Here is a 14,052-nt window from a genome sequence, read left to right as displayed (position 1 = left end):
AACTCAGAGCAGGAGAAATTCCAAGAAGGGAGAGTCAAAGAGGAGGTGAGCCAGACCTGCAGAGGTAACTCCAGCAAGCCCTCACTCACCGAGTGCCAACACCCCACCTGCTTGTCCTATCAGTCCTGCAAGGCAGGCTCCACTACAGCCCTGTGTTTCAGAGAGCTTTCAATGAGGCACCAAGAGGTTAAGATGCTTGTTAGTCACACAGCCAGTGAGGGGCATAGCCTGGGTTTGAACCCAGGCAGTCAGGCTGTAGAATCCCTGCTCCCAGCCTCTGCTTCACAGTTGTCCGGGCAAGGTGGGCCCTGAAGCATCAGGAGGAAGGGGTGCATGTCAGGGGGATTAGGGGTGATGCAGAGCATGGGTGGGGGCAGAGGCGTTCCTGAGTGTGGTGTGTGCGGGCCTGCAGGAGGACTGGTCTTGATGGAGTAGAAGTGTGCGCTGGGCAAAGGGAGCTGAGGTTGAAGGGTAGGCAGGGGCTAGATCACAGTCCTGAGGAACTTGATGGAACTGCAGATTTAAAGACACAGAAGGGGTGAGATCCCACCACCAGAGTTGGGGAAAATCTATTCTCAGGAAGGAGAGATTACAAAAGCCAGGCAGCCTGTGGAACAGGAGATGAGGGGTCAGGGGCTGGAGGTTTGCTGGGGAGCCTTGCCGGGTAGGGGCTGGCTCCTGTCTCTGGGGCTTGGGGTCTCTTGGGGGCAGGGATGGAGTGGTATCTGTGGCTCCTCTTGCTCCTGACTGCTCCCTATCTCTCCACAGGGCAAGCTGGGTGTTCCTGGTCTGCCTGGCTACCCTGGACGCCAGGGTCCCAAGGTGATATGATGCCCCTTTTGTGACCTTCCTCTTCCCTTCTCTGACCCCTGATTCCAGGAAGCACAGACTGACAGAGCAGTGGGGGACCCTGGAGTGAATTTAGTCCACCCCCATTCCACAGATGGGGGAACAGAGGGCCAGAGAGCAGCAGGGGTTTGCCCAAGGACACCTAGTTATTGGCAGAGCATAGTCCTCCCTTCCTGCTGCCTCTGTCACCAGTTCTGACCCCCTATTGACTCTTCTAGGTCCTCCCTTTTTATGACTTTTCAATTTTCTCCTTCTCTACCCTCACCAGGGCTCCCTGGGATTTCCTGGTTTTCCTGGCGCCAGTGGAGAGAAGGGAGCCCGGGTAAGCTGGGGGAAGGGAGAGGGTGTAGAGGGCAGAGCTGCTCTGTTGGAGGAGTCATGCCCTGGGTGATGTGGTGTCTCTGCTTCCTTCCTACCAGGGCCTGTCAGGGAAATCAGGGCCTCGGGGAGAGCGGGGCCCCACGGTGAGTGCAGGGGGGCAGACATGTGGCTCAAGATCCAAAGAGGTGCTTTGGGATTCTTCTGACAACTCCCCTCCCCTCTCTCTAGGGTCCACGGGGTCAGCGGGGACCCCGAGGTGCCACGGGGAAGTCTGGAGCTAAGGTTAGTGGTCTTGGCAGGGCTCCATCCACCATCTGGCCCTTAGCCCAGCTCCCCGTTGACTCCTCTGACTTCCAGGATAGCTAGAAATCAGCTCCTCTTGCTCTCTGACCCTCTTTCCCCCCACAGGGAACATCAGGTGGTGATGGCCCCCATGGGCCCCCTGGAGAAAGGGTGAGTGTGGTTTGAGTCTCCTGATCCCTAATGCTCCCCAGGGAGCTTGAGTGGAGCCCATGCCCTCTCACCCCAGGGGGGAAGCTGGATCCCCTGCCCATTCTCCTGATTCAACCCAGCTCTGTCTCTAGGGTCTCCCTGGACCTCAAGGCCCCAATGGATTTCCTGGCCCCAAAGGACCTCCGGTAAGCTGACCTCTGACCTGCCTTGGTTCTGTGAACCCTTCTTCTCCATCCTCCTTTCCAGCTCAGAGTTCACCTGACATCTGAACCCCTTCCAGGGTCCCCCTGGGAAGGACGGGCTGCCAGGACACCCAGGCCAGAGAGGAGAAGTGGTAAGTGATGCCCCTGGCCCCCTGAGACCTTCAACTTCCAGAGCTGTCTGGAAGGCCCACCAGGGAGGTTCTTCTGGCAGAGTGGAGATCAACCTGGTGCTGCTCAGATCCATGGCCAAGGACCTGGTGGTGACCCTGCCGTTCCTCTGGGAACCTGGGGTCCATCCCACAGTGTCCATGCCTGATATGCTTTGACTGTTCTCTCCTCTTCCTCTCTCAGGGTTTCCAAGGGAAGACTGGCCCCCCTGGCCCTCCAGGGGTGGTGGGACCTCAGGTATGTCTGCCCTCTGAGAGAATGGACCCCAGACCCTGGAGTTAGTCTTTCTGCCCCTTTTGTCCCTTTTTCCAATCACATGCCCCAGCCCCTGCTTTGCCTGACCTGCCCCCCACCCCACCGGGGCTGGAATTTGGAGCAGGGACCCCAACTTCAGTCTGGTTCCTGGGCCGCTTCTCATCTTCTTGAGCCTCAAAGGGGCAGTTCCCCAGTGGGGACACAAGTGGTGTGGTTACTCCAAACTGGGGAGTTAACACCAGCACAGTAGCCTAGCAGAGCCCTAGGAGTCTCTCAGTAGCTTTGGGGCACAGCTAAAAGGGTTCCAGAGGGGTTATTTCAGGGTGGCCAGAGTGGCCTGTTTGGGCAGGGAGACGGGCAGAGGATCTGAGATGGAGTCTTTCTGTCTCTTTCCCAGGGAGCAGCAGGAGAAACTGGGCCCATGGGGGAGAGAGGTCACCCAGGACCCCCGGGGCCCCCTGGAGAGCAGGGACTGACTGGAACATCTGGAAAAGAAGGAACAAAGGTCAGTAAAGGGCCAGGCAGAGGGGAACTTGGGGGGCCAGGGTTGGGGTGCTGAAGGGAACAGCTAATTGGGGATTTGAGAAAGGCCAGAAATCTCTCTGTCCAATCTGGGAGCATAGCTGTGGCTCATCACTTTTTGTTTCATTTTAGGGTGACCCTGGTCCCCCAGGGGCCCCAGGGAAGGATGGACCTGCTGGTCTGAGGGGGTTCCCAGGAGAGAGAGGCCTCCCGGGCATTGCCGTGAGTGTGAACCCAATCTCCCAGCCGCATTGCCTGAGAAAAGTTACTGCTGTCCTGGCATCCCTCAGTGTCACCCCACTCCCATTTCTCTGAGCCTGCCCCCCCTCGACTTTCATCCTTCCCTGCATGTCTCTTGGACGCTCATTCTTGTTGTGTCCCACCCTCCCGTCTCACATCTGTTGCTCCAAATCTCTGGTTCATAGGGTGGACCCGGTTTGAAGGGAAACGAAGGTCCGGCTGGTCCTCCTGGCCCTGCAGTGAGTCTGGGGACCCTGGGGGACAGGAGGGAGGACCCAGGAAAGAGTGGGTGTGGAAGGATGAAGAGTGGCATCTGGATCTAGGCAAGACTGTGGGACTGGGCAGAGGGAACCTAGGGTCAGCCATAGTGCATCCAATTTTGGGCTATTCTCCTGGGAACCATGGTCAGGGGTCCTCTGGTGTGGGCGGGCTGTGGTCTCCTCCTTGGGGGTCTGACGCCATTTCCTGTTTCAGGGCTCCCCTGGGGAGCGAGGTGCAGCAGGATCAGGCGGACCCATTGGCCCCCCAGGGCGCCCTGGCCCACAGGGTCCCCCTGGAGCTGCAGGAGAGAAAGGTGTCCCGGTGAGTGTGGGGTCCCTGGGGAGACACACACTGGGGAGGGGTCTGTGAGCTGTGAGCTGCTGGGCTCTGGAGGGTTTCCTGTGAGGGTGTTTGAAGGTGATGATTCTGGGTCATGACTCCTTTCTTCATTTCCTACAGGGTGAGAAGGGCCCCATTGGTCCAACTGGCCGAGATGGGGTGCAGGGCCCTGTGGGGCTTCCTGGTCCCGCTGGACCCCCAGGCGTGGCAGGAGAGGATGGAGACAAGGTGTGGGAACCCACAGACCCTGGACCCAATCTTTCCAGATGAGATCGATGATCTGGGCATACCTCCCATCCCCTTTCCTGTCTTAACCTCCCTGCCTCATCCAGGTCCTTTCTCTAATATCTCACCTGCCTTTTCCCTGCAGGGTGAGGTGGGAGACCCTGGGCAGAAGGGCACTAAAGGGAATAAGGGTGAACATGTAAGTGGCCATGACTTTTGACTTCTGACCTCTGACCTTTAGCCTCATTTCCACCTGGTCTCTCTTCCTGTCTTTGGTGTCTTTGACTCTCCTTTTCCCCTGCAGGGCCCTCCTGGACCCCCTGGGCCCATTGGTCCCGTGGGGCAACCTGGAGCAGCGGTGAGTGACTGATGCCCTGTCTGCCCCCACCAGGGGCACTGGCAGCCTCTAGTCTGCCCTCAGTTCCGCTTTGCCCTGTGGGGGCTCTGGGGCTGGTGCCCAGCTCAGTGTGGAGTTTGTGAATAGAGAACACCTGACCCATGACCGTCTCTGTGTCCTTGTCCCTGCCCTCTCTCCACCTCAGGGAGCAGATGGGGAGCCCGGAGCTCGGGGGCCCCAGGGACACTTTGGAGCCAAAGGCGATGAAGGAACAAGAGGCTTCAATGGGCCCCCGGGACCCATTGGCCTACAGGTTAGTTGGAAGGTAGAGGCAGGGGCTGAGAGGTGGGGTCAGGATGGGTCTGATGTCTGCCCCAGACCCCCACCATCCCCTGCTGCTGAGGACTAGGGGGCATGTGGGATTGGAGGGAAGGGCACTGTCTACCTGGAGCTGTGCTCTAGGGGGTTGGTCATCTGGGCACGTGCTGTGTACCCCCACACAGGGTTTGCCAGGCCCCTCGGGGGAGAAAGGAGAAACAGGAGATGTGGGCCCTATGGTGAGTGTGACCCCCTAGCCCCAAGCCCACCTACTAGTCACCCCCCCATCCAGCAGCCCCAACACCCCACTGCCGCCGATGCCCCTGCTCCCTGGTAGGGTTGTCCCCGTCCCCTGCCACCCCCAGGATGTCTGCCTCACCCAGCCCCCTGCCATTTCTGTGTGCCTAATGCTCTTTCTCTCCCCTCCCCATCTCTGCCCTATCTGCTTTCCCCAGGGACCTCCGGGCCCCCCAGGACCTCGAGGCCCAGCTGGACCCAATGGAGCTGATGTGAGTCCTCTTAGCTTCTGTCCTTTCAGATCAACGTGGCCAGTCCTGCCTCCCTTTCCTCAGACTATAAACTCTAGTCTCATCTCAGCTGCTGAGAGAAGCCTCTGGCCTGGAAGGCCTCCCACTGTCTCACTGCTGTGACCTTGGGGCGCTCATCCAGGCTCTGTCCCTGGAATGGCACCTCCTTCCTTAAGCAGTTACCCTAACTTCTGTTCCTCTTTCAGGGTCCGCAAGGTCCCCCGGGAGGTGTTGGGAACCTGGGTCCCCCTGGAGAGAAGGTAACTGGGAAGGGGGTGAATGAATGGACTCGCCTTGGCGGGGGTATGAGGGTTGGATCGTCTGTTAGTTTTGGTTGGGGGTGGCAAAAGAAAATGAGATGGGGGGGGAATAGCAGGATTTTGGGGGAGAAGGAGGTGTTTGACCCCAGTCTTCTTTCAGGGGGAGCCAGGAGAATCAGGATCTCCAGGGGTCCAGGGCGAGCCAGGTGTCAAGGTGAATGAAAGCTCTGAGGCTTTGCTCCCTAATCCCCATCACCTTCCTCAACCTCAGCGCCCCACCCCCGATGTGTGATCTGCTAGAGCTGGAGCTCTTCTACAGCCCAGGAGCCTGTGCTCCCCATACTCAGGGAGATTGGACCCCTGGGTCTGAGTGAGCCCCACACTCTTTCTTTGAAGGGAAGAGGGACCAGATGATTCCCTGTGGGCTTGACTTTCTGTGTGCATCCTGCTGTCACTGAGGGGACAGAGGGGAGGCTGAAGGTGTTTTGGAAGCAGGGGCTGCATCCTTGATCTTCAAGACCCCTTTGGGACCATCTGTACCCTCCATTCATCTTCCAGGGCCCACGTGGGGAGCGTGGGGAGAAAGGAGAATCAGGGCAGCCAGGAGAGGCCGGACCACCAGGGCCTAAAGGCCCCACCGGTGATGATGGCCCCAAAGGGAACCCTGTGAGTTTGGCGGAGGGGGGGAGGCAGGGCTGGGAGGAGGGTCTTGGGAATGAGAGACCTGGGAATATGGGTGTGTATGAGTGGGAGGGTCTTGGAGTGGGGAGAGCCCAAGGATGGGGGGAGTACTTGGGCGGAAGTCTCTGGGAATGAGATCTGGGAGGGATGTATGGGGTCTGGAATCCAGAGACAGAAGGTGAGAGATGCCTTCTAATTAATTCCCTGAAAGCGTTAGAAGGCATAAAGTGCATGAGGTGAGAAAAGTGGGTGCAGGAGACCATCTTCTCAAGGGGTGCAGGCGGGCCTTGCCTATAGAGAGGGAGGGTGTCACATGTGCCCATGGGGGTCTGTGTTGGCTCTGGGTAGGCTTAGGGGGTTGTGACCTTGCCTGTTCTTTTCTGGACTAGGGTCCTGTTGGTTTTCCTGGTGATCCTGGCCCTCCTGGAGAAGGTGGCCCTCGGGTGAGTCCTCCTCAGAGAAAGAGGGGAAAGAGGGTGGGCTTCTGTACGGAGCCTCCATGTGGCTGATGCGTTTTGAGTGTGAGAAGCTGGGGGCGGGGCAGGGCAGGTGGAGGGATGGGAGGATTAGCAGTTTTGGGCTGATGCCAGCTGGGTTGGGGCAACCCTTGACCTTGGTTCATCCCTGCAGGGCCAGGATGGTGCAAAGGGTGACCGAGGAGAGGATGGCGAGCCAGGACAGCCCGTGAGTGACCAGTGACCCCTCCCTCCACCATGGAGCCCAAGCCTTCAGGCCCATTGCCCCCTTTTTATGCCCTACTCCTGAGGGGTCCACTGGCTGGAGGCTAACCACTCATTTACCCCTACTCCCCCCTCCATAGGGATCCCCTGGTCCCACTGGGGAGAATGGACCCCCTGGACCACTTGGGAAGCGGGTAAGTGAGGTGGACACCTGGGAACTTGTGGGGCGGTCCTTAGGGTGGATAGAGGATGGGACAGTAACACATGGGATGGGCAGGGAGGTGCTTGGGATCTAGGCTGTCCTTGGGTGGGGTGCACGTGTGTGTGAACATTTGTATTTTTAAGTGTCTGTGTATAACTGAGTGTGTCTGTTCTTGGGTTTTGCTGTATATATTCTTGCCAGGGGCGGTGGTATTCACCAACTGATCAGAACAGACACTGGAGGAAGGGGCTAGCTTTCCTGGAGGGCCCCTGCTAGGCCAAAGATTAACCCTCTAGTTGCTGGGGCAGGAGGTGGGGCACTAGATGGTGTGTGGGCAAGTGGCTTTTTGCGAGATGCACAGAACTACTCGGTATTTTAACAACGGGTGCAGCTGTACCAGCTTGTCTGTGGCTCAGCTTCTGTGACCGCGTCTGTGCATGCCCAAGTGTGTGTGAGTGGAGAAAGCGGCTGAGCCTGGCTATTCACTACCTCACCGACTTTTCCTTCCTTGTATCCATCTGCAGGGTCCCGCTGGCACACCTGGTCCTGAGGGGCGGCAAGGAGAGAAGGGGGCCAAGGTAAGGGAGAGGCTGGAATATTCCCTCCATCTCCTGGCACCTCTGGTTCCCCAGACTCCTCTCTCTAGATGTCTACCCTGTGTTGACCTCCTCTATGTTGAGCCTCTTGTTCGGATGGGGGTTCCGTTCCTTATACTTACTCCTGCTCAAGGGGCTCCTGGGGTTTGACCCCTCCTCTCTGCTTCATCCAGTCCGCCTTGGACCCCCTACCACCACCCACACTCCCTTCCTCTACCCTTTAAGGCTCACTCCTTGTATGTGTTTCAGGGGGATCCTGGCGCTGTAGGTGCCCCGGGGAAGACAGGCCCCGTGGGCCCTGCAGGCCCAGCAGGGAAACCTGGTCCTGATGGGTTAAGAGGTCTCCCAGGCTCAGTGGTGAGTAATGGAATGGAAAGGCTTGGCTGGGGTAGGAGGGGTGAGGGGCCTTGAGGGGTACCTGTGTGGGGACACTTTTCCTCACCTCTGTGGCCTCCTTGAATCTGCAGGGTCAGCAAGGCCGTCCTGGGGCCCCAGGCCAGGCTGGGCCTCCAGGTCCTGTGGTGAGTGACTGTGGATTAGTGGGGTGGGTCGGGGTGAGGATGCTGGTTCCCTGGGGCAGGGGGAATCCAGCTGAAGCCCTGGAGGAAGTGGGAAGTGGTGGTGGGAGGGCCTGGTCCCACCCCTCCCTGGAGAGAGTGACTTCCTGTCTCCCCACAGGGACCTCCGGGGCTTCCTGGCCTCCGGGGTGATGTCGGAGCCAAGGGAGAGAAGGTGAGTGACACAGATATGCGGCCAAGTATCTCCCCTCACCCTCACCCTTGAAGCCTAGGGGGACCCTGAGTGCCCACCACTATGCTTCAGGGCTCCAGCACCATCTCTGGGGGTGCTTACCCAGTGACGACCGTTCACAGGCCCTGTTCTGTCAGACCCTGTGCCTAAGTCTCTCTTGCCTTCTGCGCTGTCACCCCCATGGGCTCCTTCTTCTGCATCCACGTGTCTCCTCTCTGCACCCCCCTGACCACTTGTCCCTTCTCCAGGGTCACCCAGGTCTCATCGGACTGATCGGGCCCCCTGGGGAGCAGGGAGAGAAGGGTGATCGGGGACTTCCTGGCCCCCAGGGCTCCGCTGGACAGAAGGGAGAGACGGTGAGGACATGGTCCTGAAAGGTCTGGGAGGATGAGTGTGGGGATTCGTGTTGGGGGTGAGGGTGGAGGTGGAGAAAGGGGTGAGGGAGGGGGTGTGGAGGAGGACCCAGTTGAACCACGCCCCTCTCCTTCCTAGGGTATTCCAGGAGCGTCTGGGCCTATTGGTCCTGGAGGGCCCCCTGGCCTCCCCGTGAGTACCCCATCTGTTCCTCACAAAATCCCCTAAACCCCACTGCTCCCCCCTCCATAATCCCCCAATGGCTTCCATGGCAACCACCAGCCTAACCAGCATAGGTCCCAGGGTCCTCCATATGTCCTTACATCTGCAGCATTTCCTTCCCCGTCCTTTCGGGGCCTCCCAAATGTCCCCGTGTTCCCTCACGCCTGCCCCTCCTGTGGTAAAGCCAGGGTCTGTGGACTCATGACTTTGCATCTCCATTCCTCCATATCCCAACCGTCCCCTGTGCTGACCATCTCTGTCTTGTAACCTCATTTCACAGGGACCTGCTGGCCCCAAAGGAGCCAAAGGAGCCACAGTGAGTGACCCCCAGCCAGCTCTGAGCTCTGCCCCCTTCCCCCAGCTGGACTTGACACTTTCTCTCCCGGGCAAATGTGCTCCCTCCAGTGGAGTTCCTCCCTGGCCTGGAGACTGACCCTTCTGTGACCCTGATCACATGCTTGACCTCTTGACCCTTCCATGACCTATCTACTCCTTTGGCAGGGCCCAGCTGGACCCAAGGGAGAGAAGGGCGTCCAGGGTCCTCCGGGACACCCGGTAAGTTACAAGCCAGGGCTTGCTTCTCTGACTGTCCCTCTCTGTCCCAGTGTTTCTCCATTTCATCCTCATATCGACCTTGCCTGTCACCCTTTCCATCTGTCTCTCCACCCAGGGCCCCCCGGGTGAGGTGATCCAGCCCCTGCCCATCCAGATGCCCAAAAAGACTCGGCGCTCCGTGGACGGAAGCCGCCTGATGCAAGAGGATGAGGCCATACCGGCTGGGGGGGCTCCGGGCAGCGCTGGGGGGCTGGAGGAGATCTTTGGCTCACTGGACTCCCTGCGGGAGGAGATTGAGCAGATGAGGCGGCCGACAGGGACCCAGGACAGCCCCGCTCGCACCTGCCAGGACCTGAAGCTCTGCCACCCGGAGCTGCCTGATGGTCAGTGCCGGCCTCAGGAAACAAAAATAACAGTGTGGGCTTGAAAAGCAGAATGGATGGAGGGGGTTCTTGGGGAAGGTGTGGGGTGGGGGTGAGCGCTGAGGGGCTTGGAAGGGCAGCTCTTTGCCAACTAGGTCAGAAGTATTGCCATATTTCCCAGTTGATCTGGTCCTCCCAGTGCACGGCAGCTCGTCGTCAGCCTGCTGCCTATGGGAAGCGACAAATATACACATGTGTACACGTGTGCTCACATTTACACGGATGGCCATGTGTGCGAATCTACAATCACGTGTTGTATCCCCGTGAGGATGTCAGCGCTCCTGCCTCCTCCGTTGGGAGCCTGGGGGTGCTGCTGGGGGGAGGGGTGCCACAGACGGGCAGGGGTGTAAGCGATGATGGAATGTGAAGAAGGGTGGGTGGTGGTGTGGGGCTCTGGGGGAGAATGGGATGAGGAGACTGAGGGCATGGTGGGGAGGGTATGGGGTCATGGGAGGGAGGTCAAGGGGGGAGGGCATGGTGGTGAGGTCATGAGGGAAGCATGTGGGGAGGAGGTCAAGGGGGGAGGACGTGGGAGGGAGTGCTGGGGTTTGGAGCAGCATCAGGGGAGAAGTGGGAAGGGAGGCAAGGAGCACCTTGGGTCCCACCTGTTGGGGCGCTGACCCTTCCTTCTCCCTCACCCAACAGGAGAGTACTGGGTCGACCCCAACCAGGGCTGTGCTCGGGATGCCTTCCGGGTTTTCTGCAACTTTACAGCAGGAGGGGAAACATGTGTGACGCCCCGGGATGATGTCACACAAGTGAGAGCTGGCGCCTGACTGCTCATCCCTGCCCCATAGCATGGCCCAGTCAGGGCCTAGTGGTTTCTAGGTTTATGTGACAGGCACCCTCACCCCTGCGGAGCCTGCTGCCGCTTCTTTCCTTGACTCTTTCCTTCTCACCGGCCCTCTGCCGCTCACTGTGTCTCCTTCCCTTGATAACCCAAGACCAAGTTTGCCTCTTGTTTACCCTCAGTCAGTCCCTGGCTCCCACTCTGGCCCCTCATTTCTCCCCCGGCCCTTTCTGCCCACCCATTCCCTGCCCCTGACCGTGGCCCAGCTACCCTGCGTCTGTAGATGCCCCGCAAGCCCGTCTCTGTCTGCCCCTGACTGTGGCCCTCTCTCCTGCCAGTTCTCTTACGTGGACTCAGAAGGCTCCCCGGTAGGTGTGGTCCAGCTCACCTTCCTGCGGCTGCTCAGCGTCTCAGCCCACCAGGATGTCTCCTACCCGTGCTCTGGGATGGCCCGAGATGGTCCCCTGAAGCTCCGGGGGGCCAACGAGGATGAGCTGAGCCTGGAGACCAGCCCCTACGTCAAGGAATTCAGAGACGGCTGTCAGGTGGGAACCGGAAGAGCTGGGTGGGGGTGGATCCCAGAGTCAGGCTGGGGGAAGACCTTTTGGGCAGAGGCACCAGGAAGAGCAGGAGAAGTCCAGCTTCTCGGTGTCAGATATGCCCGAGGGAGCTCAGACGGGGGTGATGGGGGGCGGGGTGGAAAGGATGGAAGGTGGGGTTCACCTGCACGCACACACCAGCATCACCCAGAGTGAGTCGTGCAGGCTCGTGCACTCATTTACACAGGCTGCCCAACAGAGGCACACGGGGGTGCAAATCACCCATTCCAGGAAGGCACAGGAGGACCCAGACACCCATCGTCTGTACATACATCCCCAGAATTGTCTGGACAGGGTCACACGGGGACACACAACATGTGGAATCATGTCAGATATTATCACACGATTACACCACGGACACGTGTTTACACATCGCTATGGAGTCCCACAGACTCACACAACCACCACACGTAGACAATCTCAAGGACAAACCCAAGGCTGCACAGACTCGTTCAGGAGCACAGATACGCGCACACGTTCCCAATCCTGATGCTCTGGAAGAAATTTGAAGAAGAAAATCTAGCAAGTTGGATCATGTGACAGGGACTGGGGGAATAGCAGCTAGGGGCTAGGCCTGAGGCTGGGGGACCCGTGGGGCGTGTGCACGCCTCCACCATGCTCACTGCTCCCTCTATCCCGTCTCCCCCCTCAAGACACAGCAAGGCCGCACGGTGCTGGAGGTGCGAACACCTGTGCTGGAGCAGCTACCAGTGCTGGACGCCTCCTTCTCAGACCTGGGGGCCCCCCCGAAACGGGGAGGGGTGCTGCTGGGGCCTGTCTGCTTCATGGGCTAGGTCCTCCTCTGTCTGACCCTGTCCGTCGAAACCAGGCCCACCTGGAATCCCACAGCATCAGCTCTGTGCCACCTCCCGAGAGGGCTCCTCACCATCTAGGTGGCTTCAGGCCAGGGCTCCGGGAGCCCCCAGCCAGGGGCAGACCAGGGGAGGGGTGAAGCGGGTGCCGGGATGCCCCAGGGGAGGGGTGGCATCTGGGGCTCTTGGTCCTCCCACTTGGAGCCTGTGACCCGTTGGACAGCCGAGACCCTTATTTAAAACGCACCTCCCAATCACCCCAAACAAGCAGAAGAGAAGAGAAAGGACACTGTGTATTTTGTATTTAAAAGTAATTATATTAATTATTTAAAGAGTGGAAAACAAAAGAACAAACAAGATAAAGAGAGAAATGCCAACAAAAATCAGCGGACTTTGGAGACAGGGCTCTCCAGGGGTGAGCCCCGGCACCCTCCTCTTTGCCTCAGGGCTTTCCTCAGTGACTGTGGGGGGAGGTTTTCAGGCCAAACCCCACCTCCCTCACAGCCCGCCTGTAGCACCCACTGTGAATGTTGGAATATATGGTCTCCTTTGCCTCAGGGTCTGACTCTCTCTGTCCAGTGTGGGGCTTTCTCATCTCCCCCTACCGGGTGTTTGGCTCCCTGACCCCCACACCGGCTGTCTCTCACTTGGTCTGGGGCTTGCAGGAACCGCCTGCTACTTGGGGAGCAGGCCGAGCCCCCAGGGGTGAAACAGAAGAGTGAGGGGTGAGTGCAGGGCCTGTATTCAGCGCTGTTGAAATATCGAAATGCTTCTTCCTCATCAGCTGGTAAATGGCCACGACTCAGCCCGCTGAGTGTTCCACCGCCAGCCTGGCCACCCTGGTCCCACCCCTGAGCCTCCCCCACCTCGCCTTCCCTGATCCCGCAATGGAAGGGCTAATGTGTGGCATATGGATGGAAGGTCCCAGGACCTTGTCTAGCCCCATGCCCAGTGTCCTTTCTGACTGATGGTTAAATAATGTGATTGTCCCCTCCTGGGCGTATGAGTGTGGTACTTGTGTTGTTATTTCAATCCCCACCCGGGCCCCCATCCAAAACCCCTCTTTGCCTGCTGAGCTGTTACCAGAAATGGAAGGCTTAATCCCTATGCCCAGAGGGCCTGTCCTTTTGCAGTGTCAGGGCCCAGAAAAGAGTTCATAAAACCTGGCTGACAAGTGCGGACCGCCAAACTGATCTCCCGGTGACATCAGGTGGGAGCCCAGGGTTCTGTCCCACACAGGTGCTGGCATGTTTCTGGGTTCCTTGTTTCCAGGTCCAGCACAACCTCCCCCGCACCCCAATTCCCCATTTTTAGGACATCAGGGCTGGAAGGGGGTGCTTAGAAGGTCTGGTCTAAACTCTTTGCAAATAAGGACCTTGGGCTCCTTCCAAGACAGCGTTTCCTGCCCCTGGACCTCTGGTCACCTCGTGTCCTGCCCATACCTGTGTGCATTCCCAGCTACGTAGTGCCGGGCTTTTCTCTGTGTCAAGGTGCACAGTCCTAGTCTCATCGCATGCTGTGCTGCCCCCGCTTCCTCCTTCCCCAGGGGCCCCTCTTAGGGCTTATTCAGCAGCTCTGTGCCCTCCGGGTCAGGTGTCTGGGTAGGTCCCTTCAGTTCAGGGCAGCCGCTCAGCCAGGCATCGCTAGCTGGCCTCCCCACCTCCCGTGGGGCTGCTCATCCTCACACAGGATTTCCTGGCTCCTGCCCGTCTTGGCAGTAGAATGAAACTTATTCCAGGGCCTCATCTCAATCAGGACACCCCTTCCTCGCTCGCCGTCCGGCTGCGGGTGTCCGAGCGTGTGTATGGTGTCCCGGTGGCCGCAGGCCCCTGGGGCGGGCCTGGGAGGGACCCAGGTCCCCGGTAGGCAGCGCCCCGCCTCTCCTGGCGGATCCCGGACGGCACAGCCTTGATCGTCCCCGTCCCCTGAGGACAGAACCCTGATCTTTGAAACCCTGGAGTGGTGGAGCTAGCTCATTCTGGATCCAAAGAAGCTCTCCTATGGGGCCTAGAGGCCCAGCCTGGCAGAGACGGTGGGCAGGGAAACCATTTGCAGGTGAAAAGCCCCTCCGCGCATCTCTCCGCCTCTGCTGCCCCCTGGTGCCAGCGCCA

At 59.1% G+C, this 14,052-nt stretch overlaps 1 protein-coding gene across 9 annotated transcripts in view; it reads left to right on the top strand.

Annotated features, from left to right (window-relative positions):
• COL11A2 (collagen type XI alpha 2 chain) overlaps positions 1 to 12,498 on the top strand; it is a 29,260-nt gene extending 16,762 nt beyond the window's left edge. For all 9 annotated transcript variants that reach the window (XM_086706553.1, XM_086706554.1, XM_025925144.2 and 6 more), the window contains 36 exons: positions 769 to 822; positions 1,118 to 1,171; positions 1,269 to 1,313; positions 1,399 to 1,452; positions 1,579 to 1,623; positions 1,755 to 1,808; positions 1,904 to 1,957; positions 2,178 to 2,231; positions 2,647 to 2,754; positions 2,904 to 2,993; positions 3,197 to 3,250; positions 3,486 to 3,593; positions 3,732 to 3,839; positions 3,982 to 4,035; positions 4,141 to 4,194; positions 4,379 to 4,486; positions 4,677 to 4,730; positions 4,947 to 5,000; positions 5,225 to 5,278; positions 5,439 to 5,492; positions 5,837 to 5,944; positions 6,349 to 6,402; positions 6,590 to 6,643; positions 6,780 to 6,833; positions 7,366 to 7,419; positions 7,687 to 7,794; positions 7,905 to 7,958; positions 8,116 to 8,169; positions 8,436 to 8,543; positions 8,680 to 8,733; positions 9,044 to 9,079; positions 9,265 to 9,318; positions 9,434 to 9,701; positions 10,386 to 10,498; positions 10,869 to 11,075; positions 11,783 to 12,498. In XM_086706553.1, coding sequence (XP_086562679.1) covers positions 769 to 822; positions 1,118 to 1,171; positions 1,269 to 1,313; positions 1,399 to 1,452; positions 1,579 to 1,623; positions 1,755 to 1,808; positions 1,904 to 1,957; positions 2,178 to 2,231; positions 2,647 to 2,754; positions 2,904 to 2,993; positions 3,197 to 3,250; positions 3,486 to 3,593; positions 3,732 to 3,839; positions 3,982 to 4,035; positions 4,141 to 4,194; positions 4,379 to 4,486; positions 4,677 to 4,730; positions 4,947 to 5,000; positions 5,225 to 5,278; positions 5,439 to 5,492; positions 5,837 to 5,944; positions 6,349 to 6,402; positions 6,590 to 6,643; positions 6,780 to 6,833; positions 7,366 to 7,419; positions 7,687 to 7,794; positions 7,905 to 7,958; positions 8,116 to 8,169; positions 8,436 to 8,543; positions 8,680 to 8,733; positions 9,044 to 9,079; positions 9,265 to 9,318; positions 9,434 to 9,701; positions 10,386 to 10,498; positions 10,869 to 11,075; positions 11,783 to 11,923 — 2,835 coding nt within the window. In that variant the 3' untranslated portion in view covers positions 11,924 to 12,498. The remainder of the gene's footprint in view (positions 1 to 768; positions 823 to 1,117; positions 1,172 to 1,268; positions 1,314 to 1,398; positions 1,453 to 1,578; positions 1,624 to 1,754; positions 1,809 to 1,903; positions 1,958 to 2,177; positions 2,232 to 2,646; positions 2,755 to 2,903; positions 2,994 to 3,196; positions 3,251 to 3,485; positions 3,594 to 3,731; positions 3,840 to 3,981; positions 4,036 to 4,140; positions 4,195 to 4,378; positions 4,487 to 4,676; positions 4,731 to 4,946; positions 5,001 to 5,224; positions 5,279 to 5,438; positions 5,493 to 5,836; positions 5,945 to 6,348; positions 6,403 to 6,589; positions 6,644 to 6,779; positions 6,834 to 7,365; positions 7,420 to 7,686; positions 7,795 to 7,904; positions 7,959 to 8,115; positions 8,170 to 8,435; positions 8,544 to 8,679; positions 8,734 to 9,043; positions 9,080 to 9,264; positions 9,319 to 9,433; positions 9,702 to 10,385; positions 10,499 to 10,868; positions 11,076 to 11,782) is intronic.
• The last annotated feature ends 1,554 nt before the right edge of the window (positions 12,499 to 14,052 follow it).

Source organism: Puma concolor, chromosome B2, assembly GCF_028749965.1.
Source record: "Puma concolor isolate L17-30 chromosome B2, mPumCon1.1.hap2, whole genome shotgun sequence".
NCBI lineage: Eukaryota > Metazoa > Chordata > Mammalia > Carnivora > Felidae > Puma > Puma concolor.
Note: the sequence above shows the minus strand (reverse complement) of the source record. Positions and strands in the feature narration are given on the sequence as shown.